A 20223-nucleotide genomic window follows, 5' to 3' on the forward strand; every position below is an offset into this window, starting at 1 on the left:
TCTGGAGGTGAATCTGCATCTTGGACCATTCCAGGCATGGACCTGGTTCCTTTCGTCCGAGGAAGGCGCGGATTTAGCTGTCCCATGTGGAGCATTTTGCTGACTCCAACTCTGACCATTTGTGGGAGTCTGATGATGATACCGGTACTTTTTGGATGAGGAGTCCTATGGAATTCCATCAGACCCCTTTCCTCTAGAGGAGAGATGTAAGTCTCAACTTGAGAGTTTCTTTTTCCATGCTTTTGTTAAGGAGATGGCGACTGTCCTCCCCATTAAGTTGGGAACAGAGGATGAGTCCAGAGCTGAGAAGTTCAAGGTTGTAGATTATGACTCTCCACCTAGAGAGGCTATGACTGTCCCTCTTCACAGGATACTTTGAGACATTCAGGTGAAGAATTGGGAGTCCCCTCTGGTCTAGTTCTCTCTAAGAAAATTGACACTAAGTATCAGATTCGTAATGCACCTGGATTTGATAGGCCCAAGTTGCCTCATCACTCGGTTGAATATGTGCTCAAGCGAGTCAAGAGTTCCAGGGATTTTGCCTTGGCTCCCCCAGGCAGAGAGGGCCCAGACCCTGGATTCGTTTGGGTGTAAGATGTACCATGCCTTGATGCTCATTTCCCATATACCATCGTACCAGCTCCGCATGAGCCTCTACTTGCTGTCCTTGGTGCGCAGTCTGTCTGACTTGTCAGATACTCGCCCTTGGAAACAGCAAATGCCATTTCATCAGTTGGCCAAAAAGCAGAAGGCCTGTTGTAAATTTCTGGTCAGGGGTGCTTTTTGACATTTGATATAGCATCCAGGATCTCTGCCAAGAATATAGCAATGCTTAGACTCTCATGTCTGCGTGGTTCAGCAGATGTTGGCAGATGCTACTTGCCAAGGAGACAACCTTTTTGGGGAAAAGGTGGAAGAGATCACTGACCTTATCAAGAAACAAACTGATACCATCGATACTCTCTCCCGGCAGACACATTCTGCAATCTCGTCCCCCAGGAGATTTTCTGGCAAGTCGAAGCGAGGTACCTGCTACCTCTCCCCACTCCCCCCCCCCCCCCCCCCCCAAAAAAAGCCTCTGCTCTCGCTAAGTAAATCTTCACCCCACCTGACAATTTTATGTTGTGTTCTTCTTCCTTGTGACTACCTTTAGGTCCTTTAATCTCCAGTTCTCTGGTCAGCTTGCAGAGCTTTTAAATGAACAAACAGTGTTTTACCCACACTGAATGGGTTTGAAAATTGCTGTTAACTGAGAAAGAATGGCAAAACTGTGTGGCTAAAAATGAATGCATTGTTTCATAATATATATGCGTCTAGCTTCAATGAGTTTTTTTTTTCTTTTTAGGGGAGTGTTAAGGTTAGGGAGAAGTATCTGCATAAATGTAATTTTGAAATCTACATCATTATTTTTTTTCCAGCAAAAATCCACCCACAGGGAAAAATAAAACAGGTGCAATTGACCATATGTCCTCCCATGGCAACTTTAAACACGAAAGTATGCATGTGCGTTTCCTTTCAAAACTTGTCAAAGCCCATGAGTAAAAGTGCATGTGCACTTTGTCTCAGCATGGACAGATTGAAAATTGTCCATAAATCAGTGGGCCAGGTTAGAGGGAAAGGCCCGATGCAGGCTTTAAGCAGCCTTTGTGTGTGGGTACTGCTGGCCTGTAGGGCCGAAGATTTGCTGTTTAAAATGGTAATATGGGTGCAGGGGGAGGAACCCAATAGAGAGCCATGGTCAGGTCTGGGAGGGGAGGGAGATACGCTAGAACATGCACAGTGGGGGGGAGGCACGGGAGGTAGGCAGAAGGCTAACAGCACACGATTAATTATTAATCGCAATTACATTTTTTAATCCATATTAATAATTTTATGTATGTATTTATTGGGATTTATTAACCGCTTTTATGAAGAGATTCACCCAAGACGGTGTACAGCAGGTAAAGGTTAACATAAGACTTCCAATTTTGTTAACAGCATAACAATAGTAAAATAATCAAGAATATACTTAAATACAATAAATGAGGTAAATTTGAAAACAGTAAATTGAAACCTAATAATAGAATTACCTTGAAACAGTATAAAAATATACACATTTAACAGCACTGGAATTCAAATACCAGAGATATAATACAATGTTAGCATAATGCTAATGATACACCTGATAAGCATGCATTAGAACATTCAACTAACATAGATATGATAGATATTAACGTGCTAATCGCGATGTTAACCACGATTAATATGCATCCCTAGTTTACAGTAGCCTTTGTGTGTCTGGCAAGCCGCCTTCTCTCCACTTTAGTTACTTCTGGTTGTGTAAATAAACCAAAGAAAAGTGTTTACTTGGAGTGCTTAAAAATCTGCTTGCACTTTACATTAAGTGGCTTTCATATTTTTTGTTCATCTTAGTAAAGATCCTATAGAAGTAGTAAACAGTGCTGCTTTTTCAGATTTATTTCTGAATGTTTTTGTTGATATCATGGCTAATTTAAGATAGGAGCCAGATGAGGCACTGGCTCTGGGTGCCAAAAGCCTGCCTCGCCTAGGGCACCCTTCACAGCGGCAAGAACATGTTGCTTTCCTGTCACCAGTGTGCGCTCTTCTACATGCTGCCACTGATACCACCATGGATTTAAATGCAAGAACAGGTACTTAAAACAGGAAATGCTCATTCTTGTGTTTTAACCCAAGGCGATGGCAGCGCAGGGAAGAGAGCAAAGCAATATGCTCTTGTCACTGTTTAAATGAAGGTAAAGAGCTAATGCCAGCAGGGTGGAGTTGGCTGGAAGAGGGGCTAATGTTAGGGGGGGGGGGATTGTTTGAAAGGGGACTAATGCTGGAGGGCTTGGACTAGAAGGGCTTTGGGAAGCTGGGATTGGAACAAGTTGATGCTAGGGCCCCCTTCACCACTAAATCCGGACTCCGTTCCTTTTATCTTGTTGCACCATATGCCTGAATTAGGCTTCCTGAGCCCGTACGTCAAGCTCCATCTCTGGCCATCATCAAATCTAGGCTAAAAGCCCACCTTTTTGATACTGCTTTTAATTCCTAACCCTTACTGGTTCATTACCCATGTTTTATCATTCCCACCGTAGTAATTCCCTTATCTCTTATTTGTCCTGTTTGTCCCTTTCGAGCACGGACCATCTCTTTATATCCAGTGTGCAGCGCATCATACGTCTAGTAGCGCTATAGAAATGATAAGTAGTAGTAGTAGAAAGGGAGCTGATTCTTGCGGGCTGCAGGGAGGATGCGTGAGGATAGTAAATTTCTGTTGGAAAAAGAAGCAAAGACATATACAGGGAAAACTGGTGAGGGAGTGGCATAGAGATAGATGTTGGGGTAAGGAGGGGAAAAGGCAGGATCAGTGAATATTTGAAGAGATAGTAGATGGGGAGGGGCAGGAAGGCAGATGCTGAGATCATGGAGGTGCAGGACAACAGTCACTCAGGTGTACTGTACACAGAGATTGAAACTGAGGCGAGAAAGAGACAGACTCTGGGATTAGCTTTGTATTGGGACTGTAAGTGAGGATTCAGGGCTTGGGTGGGATTGTAAGTGAGTACAGCAACTGGATAGTGTAGAAGGGTGGGGATTAGGTAGGGGAATAGTGGAAACATACTTTTTAGCAGGGATAAGAACCACAGGGACTGGGGGGTATTGGTTGAGGGATATGAGAGGGCTATGAAAATTCAGAAGGATGGGGAAAGAAGATTATTAGAAGGACTTAGAGAGTTTGTGATGGAGTTGGGAAGCAGATGAAAGGGAAAGAGGGTTATGGAGAGAGTGAAGGACAAAGGAAGGCAGATTTTAAAAATATTGATAAGAGAAGGGGAGAAAAAAGATGAAACAGATCACTGTCTGGAGAGTGAAGAAACAAAATGGAAATAAGATCCTCCCAAGTGGAGGTGTATTGGCATCGTAGAATGTTTGCAGTGCTGACTCCTCAAATGTAGTGAAGTGGAGGAGTAGCCTAGTAGAGCACCAGTCTTAACATCCAGATGTGGCCGATTCAAATCTCACTGCTGCTTCTTGTGATCTTGGCCAAGTCACTTAACCCTCCATTTCCTCAGGTACAAAATTAGATTATGAGTTCTCCAGGGACAGAGAAATACCCAGTGTACCTGAATGTAACTTATCTTGAGCTACTACTGAAATAAATAAAATGTGGGGTTGGTGCAGTTCTAGGTTTTGGACATAATTGCTAGTATGGTATAGTAACCTTTGCGTGTCTGTTTGCAGAGTTTGGTGTTGTTTTATGCAGTGTCAGTGACCAGGAAAGTGGAGTGTGTGTATGTTGCTGTCACTAGTGTTACCCCAGAATTCAAATAGTATTTTTTTAATGTAGTGTTTTAAAATGAAACATCCTATCTCTTTGCATTCATTGGTGGGGGAGTTTTATTGGTGGTTCTGGGAATGTTGAATGTGAATGAATGTTTCTGTATGTTTTACTTTAAAACTGTATGGGCCAGATGCACTGAACTTAACGAGCCATTAACGAGCAAGTAGTAAACCGTGCCATGCACTAAATGCTTCTCCGAGCCATTTTCCGATCACGGTAGCAGATAACGAAAACGGAATGCAGATGAGCAAATTAGTACCCCAATGTGTATAAATTGTATTGTAATGAGATGCACTACCGTTTTCCGATTGCCTAACTGTGGAAAATCTAACGGGAGGTCTGTACCTCTCGGGGCTGCGCAGCCTCTAAAAACTTCTATAAATGTAACAAAAAAAACCAAAACGTCCAAGTGCTTGTTAGGGTCGCCCTTTATGGACATCCTTCACTGCCTAGCTACGTCCAAGTGCTCATCAGGGACGTCTAACACGAGCTGGACGTCTTTCTGCAGCTTTTGTGATGGGCGTCCTTCTTGGACTTGTTTTTCTTACCTGCAATTAGGAAGGACTTCTCTGAAGAAAAAAAAAAAAGGACATCCCTGTTTTTCTTACCTGCCTAAACTGACCACAACCACAGGTCTCTCAACAGTCCACTCCAAGGTTGTTTTCAGCTTGTGCCCCCCCCCCCCCCCCCCCCAAGATCGGGACGTGCGAGGACATCAAATCAAAACTTTTTGGATGTCCCTCCCTCCAGGTTTCTCTCAGCCAATCATAGCGCGTTTATCTGTTACCAGTATCAGCCAAACGCGCTGGGATTGGCTGAGAGAGACCTGGAGGGAGGGGCGTCCAAAAAGTTTTGATTTGGACATCCTCGCACAACCCGATCCGGGGGGGGGGGGTGGGGGCGCAAGATGAAAACAACCTTGGAGGGAACTGTTGAGAGAACTGTGGTTGTGGTCAGTTCAGGCAGGTAAGAAAAACAGGGATGTCCTTTTTTTTTTTTTCTTCTTCAGAGAAGTCCTTCCTAATTGCAAGTAAGAAAAACACGTCTAAGAAGGATGCCCATCACAAAAGCTGCAGGAAGATGTCCAGCTCTTGTTAGAAGTCCCTGATGAGCACTTGGATTTTTTTTTTTTCTTCCGAGAAATCCTTCCTAATTGCCTGATGTAAGCCTGCCTTTAACATGCAAAACCAGTAAACATGGAAATGTTAAGAGCAGTAGCACTTAAATTAACTGGGGCTCTTTTCAGCACTGTTTCTCTTCTGAGGTTTCAGGCTGCTGACAAGTTTCCTGCTCGTCAGGGATGTCCTTTTTTTTTTTTTTTTTTGAGTGAAGGACGTCCATAAAGGATGTCCTTGGCATGCGCAGAGCAGCCAGCATAACGTTTGGCTGCTCTGCGCATGCTCGACCGGCCGACTGGCTTCCGAGGGAATAGAGAATGCAAGTAAGCTACAATGAGCAGCTCATTTGCATTCCCTTTCCTTGATGCATGGCCGTTCCCTACCGATTCGCTATGGAATCGGTAAGGAAAGGGCTCTTCTGAGGACCTTAGTGCATCTGCCCCTATGCTAGAGTGGCATTAAATTATAATGGTAGTTCTAGTGGGTGGCTGAATCTGGCGGGGGCTGGAATATAATTGGAAGTGGCCAATTAAGAGAGCTCAGTGGCCAGTTAAAACTGGGTTTGCATTTCCATTGCAGGAGCTGACTAATTCTTTGTGCTGCTTGCTTTCTTCCTGTTGGCTATGGTTGGAGGTCACCGGGCACTGTTAACGGACTCTGGAGCAGTAAGGGGAGGGTGTGGCATTTGCACATCCACAGACAAGAAGGCAGAATATGGCAATAGCAGCAGAAGCTGAGAAAATGCTCATATATGGTGGGGGATGATCTCTGGGATCTAAATATGTGGAATACTTTTAAGATACAACACAGGTATCTTCTGGTGTTGTCTGTTCTTGTGGTATGAGCACTGATATATCTATGCTGCTCATACAGCAAGACTGGCCTCAAAATGGGGGCTCCAAAGCAAAAGTTGGCTGGCACCAAAACCTGTTGAGCTGGCTGTGTGTGATGTACTTTTTTGTGTACCAACTTTTGGCACTATGGTGGTAAATTAAAATGGTATAAAGCTAGCAGCCCAGTTATAGTTTAGAATTCAGAGACTGGTTTCCAGTTGTAGGTTTAAAGAAAAATATTCCCATTATAACAAACTCAGCATTCCATAAAGTACTGAATTTGCTCATTAATCAAGTGCCCACAGCAATAAGTTTGTTTAGAAAGCATATACAGAATTATAAAATATATTGTAAGCCAGTTTAAATTGTTGAAATAATTTTACATTTTCTTATATTGTATAGGTATTTATCTGGTGCTGCAACAAGTCCCACAGATAATAGAAACATTTCCCAAGTAGATAAAAGCCAGGTATGTCACTTGTTTACATAGAATGTCAGTATATAATTGTAAGCCTGAAATATGAGGTAGTTTACAGTAGTAGAATGCCACCAAGTACTTTCTTTGTAATTGAAACAGATGACAAAAACCTAATGATAATCCAGTACCTTGTAAAATGTTTACACCTTTGTACATTTTTTATATTTTGCTGTCTAATAAAATTCATAATATATTAGTTGGGGTTTGTTTCACTAATCTACCAACATACTTTATGTTTCAGGGTAAAAGTACATTTATTTGGTCAAAAATAAGAATAAGAAACTAAAATTCTTGATTTCTTAAGTCTTCACACCATTGATTTACTATTTGGTAAAAGTTCCTTTTGTAGGAATAACACCCATGAATCATTTAGTGTAAGTGTGTACCATCTTTGCATAAGAGGATGATGTCATTTTTACCCAATCTTGTTCAGAGTTCTTTTGTGGATGGCAGTCTTTAGGTCAAGCTGTGGATTTCTTTTTTTTAAATTGGATTCAGGTCTGGGCTCTGAGTGGGCCATTCATGGACATTCACCTTATTCTTGTTGAGCCACACTATTGTTTTGTACTAAATGTCATTGTCCTGCTGAAAGGTAGATCTTCTTAGTCCCAGCTATATAAGAAATTAGAATAGGTTTTCATCCCACATCTTTTGCATCTTTTATCGATCTGCACAAGGTTCCCTGTCCCTGATACTACAGAGAATACTCAAAACATAATGCTGACACCACGTGCCTTAGTACAAGGATTATGTTGGCAGAGTGATATGCTGTGGTTTTACCACTTAGTATTGAGATCAGAAAGTTCCACTGTGGTATGATCAAACCACAAAACTTATATATGCATTGTCTTCTGCTTTCTTTCACAGTTGTATGTGGTTTATTGTAATTTTCTTCAGCGATGGCTTTTTTCTTGCCATCCTCTCATACAGGCTATATTTGGGTAATCTTGAAATTGTTAAACAGTCAACATTTTTCCTTGTCTCAGCTACAGACCTCTGTAGTTAAAAAAAAAATGTTTTAGTCCTCGGTGACTTTCCTCTGCAGTTTCTTTAACATTTGGTTACTAAGGGACATCCTGATGGTGGTAGCAAACTGTTTCAGCTTTAAAGTGATGGACCTGCCAGTGCTTCAAAGAGTATTCTAACTCTGAATTTTTCTTATAGCTTTTCCCCAATCTGTATTTCTATATATTTTATCCCAGAGTTTTTTTGGTGGCTCCTTGTTAGGCATACTTCGGGCCCGGTTTACTAAGCCACGCTGTAAGTGCTCTAACTTTTTAGCGTGCGCTATCACTAGAGATGTCTCTAGCATTAGCGCACGCTAAAAAGTTAGCACGCCTACAGCACGGCTTAGTAAACAGGGCCCTTAGATCTTTGCTTCAGATTCATTCATATGAAAAATAACTTGGTTCTTTATCCAGGAGTAGTAGGATCAGATCAGCTACCATGATTAGAACATAAGAAAAACAATGCTGAATCATATTAAGGTACATTAAGATCAGCATCTGTCTCTGCCAGTAACCAGGCCTAGTCAAAAGAATCCAGTAGATCCCAAAAAGAAAATAACATTTTATAGTTCATTTCAAAGGACAAACAATGTTTTTATTTTATGGACTTTTTTCCTAAGAATTTGTCCAAATCTCTTTTGAAAACTGATATATTAGTCACTTTGACCACATCCTATGGCAACAGATTCCATAGCTTAATTATGCACTGTGTGAAAAAAAATACTTTACCCGATTTATTTTGACCTGCCAGTTTTTAGGAGTTTCCTCTTGCTGTAATATTTGAAAGGTTAAATGTGGAGTCTGAGTCAGAGTCAAAAACAATTTTGGGTGGATGACATTCTCGAGTTGTGTGATTCTTCCGCTAGGAAGAGCTGGCTTCCTTTATCATCTAGGTGGTCAGAGTGCCTCGTGTGCGTGGCCCAAAAGATTACAGATGGAGACCAAATCTTAGAGGGTATTCGTATGTCGCCTTCTCCCCATGGCCCTTTTCCCTTCATTGAACCCTCTCACAGATGGTTGTATTGGAGAAAGAAGCCTTGAGCATGGTGCTTTAAGGCACCAAAGCATTGAGCAGGCTATGCCCCCTACTACAAGAAGGATAGACTTCTGGTGTTCTGCTGGTTACAGCAGTGACAAAGACTACCATCCCAATTAATGGAAAATGGCTCACAACAGAAACATGGAGCACAAATGCTTAAACAGGCCTTTGGGTCCTCTCTGTTGATCTTGCAAGTGGCAGTCTGTGGAGCATGTATCACTTGAGCGGTTTTATGTTGGGTTCAACAGTTCCCACTGTCTTCTGAGTTAGCAAAGCTAAAATCAGGGGCACTTCTTGGCTGACATCATCTATAAACTGGTGAGGATCTCAGCCCACCCAGTGGCCTTGGTGGTAGTGGCTCAGAAATGGTTTTGGCTGCAAAACTGTCCACCAATGCTGCCTGTATCATACACTTCCCTTTTGGGGAAGACTTAGAAAAGATGATGAAGGATTTGTGGGGAGTACAGTCCTTCAGTGTCTTCTTGAATAGAGAGCACGTACCCCTAGGGCATTGAGCAGTAAGGGACAATCTAAGGATTGGGGCCTCTGGCACTTGAGCCAGAAGAGTTCTTCCTCTTTGACCATGGCAAATTTTCAGAGGTGTCAGCCTTTTCGAGGAGTGAGGAGGATCGTGGATGGTGGCCTCTTGTCATCTAGCATCTCTGCTGCCAAAGGTCCACATTGAGGAGTAGTGGGCCTTCTCCCAGGAATGCAGATGGGTGGCCACTGCCTTTTTAATTGGGAGTGGGCCCTACTGACTTCCAACCACCGGTTCATGGAGGTGGTGTGTTGTAAGTGTGCTCTGAAGCTATAGGAGACCATTGCAGATGCCTTCATGGTACCTCCCTGTGGCTCAAAGATCAAATGGTGAGCAGTCAAGGACACATTACAGTGTTTACTTTGCTTCTGGTAGTAGAGCCCATGCTAGAAGCAAAACAAGGCAGGGGTCGCTATTCTGTTTCATGGTACACAGGAAGAGCAATTTGTTCAGGCTTATATTGGATCTCAAGGGAGTTCAGGCCTCCCTCTTGGTTCTGTAGTTCTGCATGGAGACATTACAATTGGTGATAACCTTGAAAAGGCCCAGAAAATGTCTGTCTTCTCTTGATCTCTGAGTCTTATCTTCACATCACCATCAGAGAGCCTCACAGATATGTTATCTGTGGTTCTCTGTTCTTCGACAGCATTTTCATTTCAGAGCTCTCCTATTTGGCCTGGTTATAACCTCTCTGACTTCTCCAAGGTCATGTTAGAGGTGTTGGTTGCCCTACACAAGGAGGGCATTTGGGACTTCTTTACTTGGATGATTGGCTGATCTAAGCAAACTTTGCTGACTCATGGGCAACTGTGGCTGAAGTGGTTCAGCTTCTGGAAAGCTTTGGTTAGGTGTTAAGTTACCCTAAGAGTCACTTGATTCCAATTCAGGTCTTGAATTACTTGTGCATTTGCTTCAATATGAGGCATGGAATGTTTTTCCTCATTCAGAGGAGAGTGAGCTAGCTTCTGTCTCAGTGAACACCCTTCTTTTCCTGTCATTCTCTGAGAAACCTTGGATTATTTACAACTGTTGGGGACAATGGTAGTGCCTTGAGCAAGGATGCATATGAGGCTTTTACATCAGGCACTTCTGTTTGGCTGGTTTCCCAGGTCTCAGCAGTTCAAGGTGAAGATTCCTCCAGCATCCCTCAAGGGCCCAAGGGTTTGATGGAATTAGCTGAGCCACTTATTATGGGGGGATGAAACTGGATCCACCAGAATGGGATAGTGGTCACAATGGATGCTGGGGGCCAGCTGCCTAGGTTGCAAAGCCCAGAGATGCTGGTCAGCGCTGGAGACAACGACCAATATACCAGCTGGAGATATGAGCCATTCAGTTGGTGCTGCTTCGGTTTTTGCCTCTTTTGGAGGGAAAAGCAGTTCGAGTGATGTCTGACATGCATCAACAAGAAAGGAGGCACAAGGAGTGCAGTAGTGGCACACAAGTGGGCTCATTTTCGAAAGAGAAGGGCGCCCGTCTTTCGACACAAATCAGGAGATGGGCGTCCTCCCAGGGTCGCCCAAATCGGCATAATCGAAAGCCGATTTTGGGCGCCCTCAACTGCTTTCCGTCGTAGGGACGACCAAAGTTCCCAGGGGCGTGTCAGATGCACAGTGAAGGCGGGACTGGAGCGTGCTTAAGAGGTGGGCATCCTTGGCCGATAATGGAAAAAAGAAGGGGCGTCCCTGACGAACACTTGCCCGACTTTACTTGGTCCTTTTTTTTTTTTACGACCAAGCCACAAAAATGTGCCCTAAATGACCAGATGACCAACGGAGGGAATCAAGGATGACCTCCCCCTACTCCCCTAGTGGTCACTAACCCCCTCCCACCCTAAAAAAAAAAAGTTTAAATATTTTTTCCAGCCTCTATGCCAGCCTCAAATATCATACCCAGCTCCATGACAGCAGTATGCAGGTCCCTGGAGCAGTTTTAGTGGGTACTGCAGTGCACTTCAGGCAGGCAGACCCAGGCCCATCCCCCTCTACCTGTTACACTTGTGGTGGTAAATGTGAGCCCTTCAAAACTCACCAGAAACCCACTGTACCCACATCTAGGTGCCCCCCTTCATCCCTAAGGGCTATGGTAGTGGTGTACAGTTGTGGGGAGTGGGTTTTGTGGGGTTCTGCACACAAGGTAAGGGAGCTATGCACCTGGGAGCTTTTTCTGAAGTCCACTGCAGTGCCCCCTAGGGTGGCTGGTTGGTGTCCTGGCATGTCAGGGGGACCAGTGCACTACGAATGCTGGCTTCTTCCATGAGCAAAGGTCTTGCATTTGGTCGTTTCTGAGATGGGCGTCCTTGGGTTCCATTAACGCCGAAAATCGTGGACGACCATCTCTAAGGTCGACCTAAATGTGGAGATTTGGGCATCCCCGACCGTATTTTCAAAATGAAAGATGGCCGCCCATCTTGTTTCGATAATACGGGTTTCCCCGCCCCTTTGTGGGGACGTCCTGCGAGGACACCCTCAGGAAAATTTGGGTGCCCCATTCGATTATGCCCCTGAAGGTCACAGCTGGATAGAAGCTCATCTTCTGGTGATCTCTGACACCCATATTGCCAGAGTGGCCAGCATCTAGTTGGACTTTCTTAGTTGCCAAACATGGATCCTGTGGGAGAGCTAAATCCTGGAGCATTCCAGCTATTGATGGATCTCTGAAGGGCAGCCCTTTTTCGATCTAATGGCAGTGAGGTGGAATGCCAAGTTTCCTGTCTCTTTCAGTCGCAGAAAGGGCAAAGGGGTGATAAGGATTGATGCATTGGTTAAGCCTTGGCCATGTCAGGAGCTCCTTTTCTTTGTTTCTGCCATGGCCACTGATCACTGGGGTTATCCATAGGATTGTGAAGCATCCATTTCTGGTGGCCCCTGATTATCCATGGCTTCCCTAGTCTGCAGATGTAGTCAGGCTCCTTGTGGAGCCACCTCCTTGCCTTCCCAGAGGTCCCGGACTTCTGTGCCAAAGGCCAGACCTCTTTGAGGATCTGAATCGCTTATGGCTTGACCCTTGAGAGATGTTGTTTGAGTTGGAAAGGCTACTTTCCTCCTGTGGTAGCTATTCTTCTGAAAGCTAATTTAAGTTTCAACACTTTTAGCTTTCTTCAGCGTGTCTTCCTCTGCACCTTCAGTGCTTTTTTAAAAAAAAAAATGAGGTATTTGAGTGAAGACGTTGAAATTATGGGGAAATAGTGCAGATGTTTTAAGCTGTCAGCTCCTTAAGAAGTCATAACGAGTGAAATGGAGGGGCTCCATTGAATGTGTGCCTCATCTGTCACAGAAATCCAGCAGATAAGCCATTTTCGACTCAGTCTGGACACAGGAGTGGAACTCCTGATGCAGCTTCGGCGAAACGGGGACTCCCTGTTGGGTTATGTGGATTTGATGTGGTGGTGAATAGGAGCAGCACAGCGCTGGAGGAATTGGAGACACTCCAGATAAGTGCTGGGGTGCTGCCCCACCGGAATACTACTATTGAGATGTAGTGCACAGTTAGGATTTCTGCCATTTCTGGTGCATGGGACTGTTACTTGCAGTGCACAGTAAGGTTTGTGTGCATTCTGTGTCCTTTCCTGTGCACGGTTTGTCACTTGGACTTTTCAGCGCATGCTCAAGCACAAATAAACTGTGGAGTTTTTTTCAGGCACGATGTTGATGTACCGGACCCATGCCTTATAGCTGAATATATTGGCTGGTTGGGTGGTACTACTGAGGCCTTTTTTCTCCACGAGTAGACGGCTGGGTGACGCTTGAGAGTTTGAGTTACATCTGGTGGATAAGTAGAAGTATATTAGTAAATAACTGTCTAATTAAAACAGAACATTTGTGACTGAAGGATGCAGGTGTTTTCAGTAGCTAAATATGGCATTTAGGAAAAAAAATGTTAATGAAAGACCCAACTTGAATATAATTTCATGAGTTAAACATTAATATTGTTTAGTCAAGCATAATTTCTAAGACAAATTATGGAATGAACAAAATTTTGTATGATAAATTAAAGAATTGTAAATATCTAATATACTTTTCTATTTCCAGATAGAAAAGTTGCAAAAAACGGTTTATCAACTTGAAGAACAGCTACATAATGAAATGCAATTGAAGGATGAAATGGAACAAAAATGCAGGTGAGATTGTGAAAGTAATGTCTGCAATCATAAATTCTAGAATATCTCTGCATCTAAATACGTACGTATTGACGAGATAACTCAGCCCAAAATATTTTTATAATATGCGGCACCAGAAGCAGCTCGTTACAAACAACATATGAAGTTTAAGCTGTTTTTCAGATTGCTTTCTTGACAGTATCAATAGCAAAGCAGCAGTTTTTTCTCAGAGAATCTTAAGACACCCGATTTCTTCCTCCGTGGTTAAGCTGCATGTTGACATTCTTATTGACATAAAATACAGAAGAATTCTTTGCCATGGAGAAAATATTAAATGCTAATTGTGGACCATATTATTGTGTAGCACTTTGAATAACGTTTTTGTGGTTTTTCCTACAGGTTTGTATTTCTTTTAAAGATGGATATCTGCGTGGTTTGCATTATGTTAGGACAAATATTATTTATAAGGATTTATTTAACATCTTTTTGAAGACATTCCCTCAAGGTATGTTTAAATATGTTTATTGGTCAATAAGAGCAATGCTGTAGAGGAAGACCACAAGACAACCAGTGGAACAAGAATGAAGAGAAACAGCTCAACAGATGACCCAAAAATGTTTTTATAAGAATAATCCCCCCCACCCAAGTTATTAAGCAGTACACCATGGTTCCAAAGTAACAAACCCCCAAACAAATCACAGATTTAACAACCTACTATGGGCTACATGGTGGGAGTGTAGTCTAAAAAGGTTCCCAAATCATGCAAAACCTTCCAAGGTTTAGAGGCCAAACTATTAAAAAATTGACGCTCCATGAAAAGTAATTGCATCATTGTAACACCTCCAATGGGCAATGTTCAGTGCATTGGAGGAAATACAATAAAACAATGCAGTCATTTTGCCCATTAAAATAGCACACTGCAGAAACTCTTTGTAGCCTTTGAGAGCAGGAGAAATATATGAAAACAAAGAAAACAAAAGGGTAGATCGTAGGGCACAGGTGTACTTCTACATGCGGGCTGTTTGGGCCAAGAGTTGTTGCCAAAATGAACAGACCTTAGGACAGGTCCAGAACATGTGGCCCAGCCAGATATCCAGTGTAGAACATTTAGAACAACAGGAATGAGGAGCCAGTCCAGCCTTAGAAGCTATTTGGGGTACTATGTACAGTCTCATAAGCATTTTATAATGAATTTCCCACAGTTTGTTAGTCTGTAAGAATTTTGTAACCTGAGAGCCTGTCAGTGTGATACCTAAGTCATGTGAGCATTTAAGTGCCAAGGGACCATAATCAAATCCAGAAATATGTTCCTTCAGAAAAGCCTGGTGAAATCATAAGGGCGCTGTTGGGAATCCAAACTAAGAGCCTCAACCAGGGCATTTTGCATTGTTAAGATTAAGGCAGGTTTAGATAGTGAGCGGATATAACGTTGCAATTGGAGATACACAAAGACATCTCTATGAAGGTCAAATTCCGCAAATAACACATCCAGGGGAAACTAAGTTCCATCATCTGTTGAGCATTGTAAAGGTAAACAAGGCCCTTGGTCACCCAGTGTTGGAACGTAGGGGCCATTATTCCTGGTTGAAAGTCTTGATGGCCTAAAATAGGCAGAAATGTCATCCGTGGTGTAATCTGGAAGAAACAACATAGCCAAAGCCAATTAGTACAAACTGGGTGGAACAATGAGGAGCAGGCTGTAGTCCTGGTGGCAGGATCAGAGTTAGAGGGGGTAAACAGGGCAGTTGCCCAGGGCCCCACAGCTCCAAGGGGCCCCTGCAGTCCACCATCTCTTCCCTCTTCTTGTCACCACGATCTGAGGTTTCCCTTCCTTTCCTGTATGTCTTGCATCATGTTTGGTTGACAGGAGATAATCAGCAGCTTTGGCACTCAACAATTCTGATACAATGCCTGTGACTGTCCCAGCACTGTTCCTCTGCCGCGTTCCACCCCCATCTGATGCAATTTCCTGTTTGGAGCACGGCGGTAGCAGAGGAACAGGGTCAGGGCAGTCGCAGACAGCATATCAGAAGTGCTGCAGGTAGTAATGGAGGGTAAATAAAAGATGGAATAGCAGGCTGGGGAAGGAGTGATGGGAAATGAGACAGCTAAGGAATGAGAGAAGAATATAGAAATTAATAGGTAGCTGAAAAGTTAAAAGAAGGAGAAGGGTGAGCAAGAAGATGGAAGTTTAAGTGGATAGAGAGGCTGGAAAGAAAAAAAGGAGATAAGACAGATAAGGGAAGGATCAATATGTCAGACAGGTGTAGTGAATGAATAGAACAAGACAGGAGAGAGAAGAAAAGACAAACGAACAAAAGTCACTGGAAAGAGAATTAGCAGAATATGGAGAAACTAGGACCAACATGATGGAAAAATAAAATGCCCAGACAACAAAGGTAGAAAAAAGTGTTTTATTTTCAATTTATTAACTGGAATTTAATTGTGGGATTTGTGTATCACAGATGATTGATTGGGAGGGATGGGATAGGGCTGAACTTAAGTGGGTGGGCACCAAATTCTCTCCCTGCCTCCTGCCCCCCACTCTCCCGCCTGAATGCAAAATATAAATACCTGAGCTGGCAGAGATCTTCAGGTAAAGACTTCCTCTTCCTTTGCTGCTCCGACAGCCAGAACTCTTCCAAGCTCTGCATCCAGTGGCAGTGTCCCCGAGCTGCTGCCGCCACTGCTGACCCATGCCTGAAAATGATTGGTTTTTCTGTATACATGAAAACTGAACAAGCATTGGGGGGGGGGGGGTGGCAATGGCAGCAGCGTGAGGACACAGCCACCAGCTGCAGTTTGGAGAGCTCTGGCTGCCAGACCAGAGGAGGTGGTCTTTAGCTGGCACAGCTTGGGGATCCCTTACAACCATAGCAAGGGTGATGGCTAGTTTTGGTGGGTCTGAGGCCCAAGTGGGAGGGACACAGTCTCCCCCCACCCTTAGCGATGCTACCAATTGTGTTCAATACAAAAAGGAAGTGCATTTCTGTTTTATTTATTTAGTGTTGCAGTACTTGCCATGTTCAGTTTTGTTCATATTTCCATTTTTCTAATTTCTGATCCCTTGCTCAGTATTTGGTGAAGGCCTGTCTGTGTTTTGTGTGTAAAGGAGTCATTTAAAGTTGTTTCATATGTGGCAGCAGTGGTGGAGGAGAGACTGGGGGAGGAGGCCCCCTCCTTAATTTCTGCCCTGGGACCAGTCTGCCTAAAACCAGCCCTGCCTGGTGGCACCTGTAGGGGGATCATGTGGAAGAAACTAAAATGGTACAGAAAATACAATTTAGTTTTGTGGCCCTTCCAGTTTTTCTGTAACTCAAATTGAAACCAATCATGAAATTGATGCATAGAATTAGCATGAGCATAAAGTTTAATATTAAATAAACCCAACTCCCCACCCCCCCCCCCCTTGTCTCTGGGCAAGGTGGCATGTGCATATGACATGAGGGCCCACTTGCCCTTCCACAAAAACCAGTTCACAAGTTTAACCAACTGTTTATGTATAGTTGAGGGGAAGCAAAGAGGCAACATTCGAACACCATAAAGCCATTGCGGCAAAATAAGCATATTATACAAAGCCACTCTACCCACTAAAGAGACTGCTAAGCCTGCCAAAGTTGAAGTCATTGCTGGATAGACTGCAGCAAAGGAACGAAGTTAACAATAGAAATTGTAGACAAATTATGGAGGAGCCGAATGTCCAGGTACTTAATAGAGGATTCTGCCCAAGTGAAAGGAAAATCTCCTACCTCAGTATGTCAGATAGAAGAATAGAGCGGAAGCACTACAGACTTAGGCTTCTTAAATGTAAAGCCTGAATAATAATCAGATTCCTCCAGAACAGGAAGGAGATCCTGAATCGAGACCTGTGGCTGAGACACAGTTAACAAAATGTCATCAGCAAAAGCCAAGGCTTTAAGGGTGCAAGGTCTCAGCCATACCATGTATATCTGGGTCTTTACAAATAGTACGTAAAAGGGGCTCTAAGTACAACAAAAACAATAGGGGTGAAGAGGGGGCAGCCCTGACGAGTACCTCAATAGATTGGAAAGGAAGTTGTTTGAGAACCATTGACCACAAGGCTAGCTACAGGGCTTGTTTACAAAGTCTGGATAGCCTGTAAATACTAGCCATCAATACCCATGTATTGCAGCACCTGAAACAAATACTGCCAGTTCACCTTATCAAAAGCTTTTTGTGCATCTAGGCTCACCAGAACCATGGGAGCCTTTGTGGCCAAACTATGAGACATAGCTAACAAAGCTATATAGGCAATCACCACTGAATGCCTACCTGCCACAAACCCCACCTGTTCAGACAATCACCTCAGGCAAGTGAGACGCCAACCGGTCAGCAAGTAAACAGGACAAGATCTTGATGTCAACATTTAGGAGCGAGGTGGGGCAGTAAGAGTGAAGAAGGGTAGGGGACTGGCCAGGCTTGGGAATAAGTGCAATTAAGGCTGCATTGGAGTGCTCTGGGAAGGCACCCTCAGCAATAACATCTGTATGATATGATAAAGGGCCACAGACCTGTGCTAACATAAGTTTATAAAATTCTGGTGTAGAACCATCAGGGCCAGGCACAGTGTGAAATTTATGTTTCAACGTTTTTTTTATTGAAAACAGTAGAAAATTACAACATTCAAATATTACATATCTCACCAGACATGCCTTTACCTCTCTGTCTTTAGTATAGATCATTTTCCCTGTTTCCACGTTTTCCAAGTTTATTCCCGTCCCCTCTCCCTTATAAACACCATGAAGCTTTAAAGTTTTGATCTGTAACAACAATCCAACAATATTGAATTTACATTCTGAACTTTAACTGTAAAACCATCTCCTATTTCTTAGTGCTTTTTTATGTAGTTTATCATCACATTTGTGTATTGAGTCCCCCAAAGTAAAACTGAGTCCAATTCCTTAGCTGTAATTTGAAAGCTATAACAGCCTCTTATCATCAATATCTTAATCTTGTATCAGAACCCTTTCCCTTCAGTTTAAATACTTTGGATTTTATAATTTACTAGTAAAAAATGCCCATTTCAAAAGGGAAGGAAACGAGCGCTAGCAAGGCCATCCCCCCACCCTCCCTCGCTGTTCCAGACTCTGCCATGCTTCTGTTCCCCCCCCCCTTTCCGCAACCCAGTTGACCCTCCCTTCTCGGCGAAAACCGTCCCCCGCCGCTGTCTAGTATCTGTGCTGACGGGGGACCCCAACCCCTGTCAGCCGAAGTCCTGTGCTGGCCTTTGCGGCGTTGCATCTTCAATGATTTTGTGTTCAAGTTCCTCTGTGTACATCTGACGTGAGACGCACGCAGAGGAACTTGAACCAAAGATCATTGAAGAAGGAACGCGGCGAAGGCCAGCACAGGACTTCGGCTGACAGGGGTTGGGGTCCCCCGTCAGCACAGGTAGTAGACGGCGGCGGGGGACGGTTTTCGCCGAGAAGGGGGGTTGACGGTCGCAGAAGAGGGGTCCATTGGCGTTTTCGTCGAGTGTCAGTGCTCTGCCCTCGTCATCATCAAGTAGTGACACGAGGGCGGGGCAAACACTCATGGGCAAAGGGGATATCTCGACGCCTCAACTTCCGGTGGTGGCTTCATTTAGAACGTTGGGGTTGCGAATTATGTGCGGATGGGGTGTGGCTGAGGGCGGGTCTATGACCGACAGTGAGAGTGAGTGTTGCTGACAGCTTAGCCTACCAACACTGCAGGGCTTCAGTGTTTCCCTCCCACAGAGTGAGCTTCAGAATGTTCCAGGTGAGAATTATTTATATAGATAGTTTGGGGTCTTATAACATCCATTTCACAGTTAGACAGTTGAAGGTTCAAATGATCACTCCCCGCATATGTCCCTTTTGGTTTAGTTTTATTTATCGTTTCCTCTAAAATTACCCCTAAGCATTCCTCCAACTTCCTAGAAATCGGATGTACACCCCAGCATCTGTCCACATGATACCATTCTTGGCCTCCCCCCACCCCTAAACTATCATCTGCCCTCCTTTCCATCCCCTTCCCCAATACTTCCCTCCTATTACCTCATCCCCCTTCCCATCCTATTCCTGCTTACATACCCCTAAACTTATCAGTCCAATTCTCCTACATCATCCCATGGTAGCCCATTTAAAATTTGACTACGTGCTCTTGGAGATATGTTATTTATGTATGTCTTCCAAATACTCAAAAAATGCATCTGTCTTCTCGGTGTCAGTTGCGCCCCTCTTGATTCCCATAACATGAGTTGGTGGAGCCTGTTCCTCCAGTACCAGTAAGAGGGAGGCATGTCCACTACCCAATGATTGAGAATACATTTTTCCCCACTATGCAAGATTTACTTAAAAACATACGCTCCCTTGTGTGCCTACTCCCCATAGCCCAATGATACCAAATAGCATTCTTTCAAAGGTTATAACAATTGGATGTCCTAACATTCCACTCAAAATCTTACCCAAGTCTCTCCAAAAGGATTTAATGTATCTATATTGCCAAATGCCATGCGCAATTGTTGCACCTCCCCGCCTACATTTTGGACAGATGTCAGAATCTATTACTTTCGCATGGAATGCCCGCCTTTGAGAGAAATAAGCTCTGTGTACGGTTGTGAATTGGCACTCTTAGGTTTTTTACCTGCCCAACAGAATTTTACCACCATCCTCCTAAGTGCATCCACATCTCGTTTTACCAACCTTATTGGCAGAGCATGCACTGCCACTGTGGGAAGATTACCATTTGATATAATTGTATCCTTCCCATTAGGGACAGAGGG

At 43.7% G+C, this 20223-nt stretch overlaps 1 protein-coding gene across 2 annotated transcripts in view; it reads left to right on the top strand.

The window, feature by feature from the left end:
• Positions 1 to 20223, top strand: part of ROCK1 (Rho associated coiled-coil containing protein kinase 1) — a 523306-nt gene that overhangs the window by 200776 nt on the left and 302307 nt on the right. For both annotated transcript variants that reach the window (XM_030212894.1, XM_030212901.1), the window contains 2 exons: positions 6699 to 6765; positions 13390 to 13478. In XM_030212894.1, the coding sequence (XP_030068754.1) occupies positions 6699 to 6765; positions 13390 to 13478 (156 nt within the window). The remainder of the gene's footprint in view (positions 1 to 6698; positions 6766 to 13389; positions 13479 to 20223) is intronic.

Source organism: Microcaecilia unicolor, chromosome 1, assembly GCF_901765095.1.
Source record: "Microcaecilia unicolor chromosome 1, aMicUni1.1, whole genome shotgun sequence".
Classification (NCBI taxonomy): domain Eukaryota; kingdom Metazoa; phylum Chordata; class Amphibia; order Gymnophiona; family Siphonopidae; genus Microcaecilia; species Microcaecilia unicolor.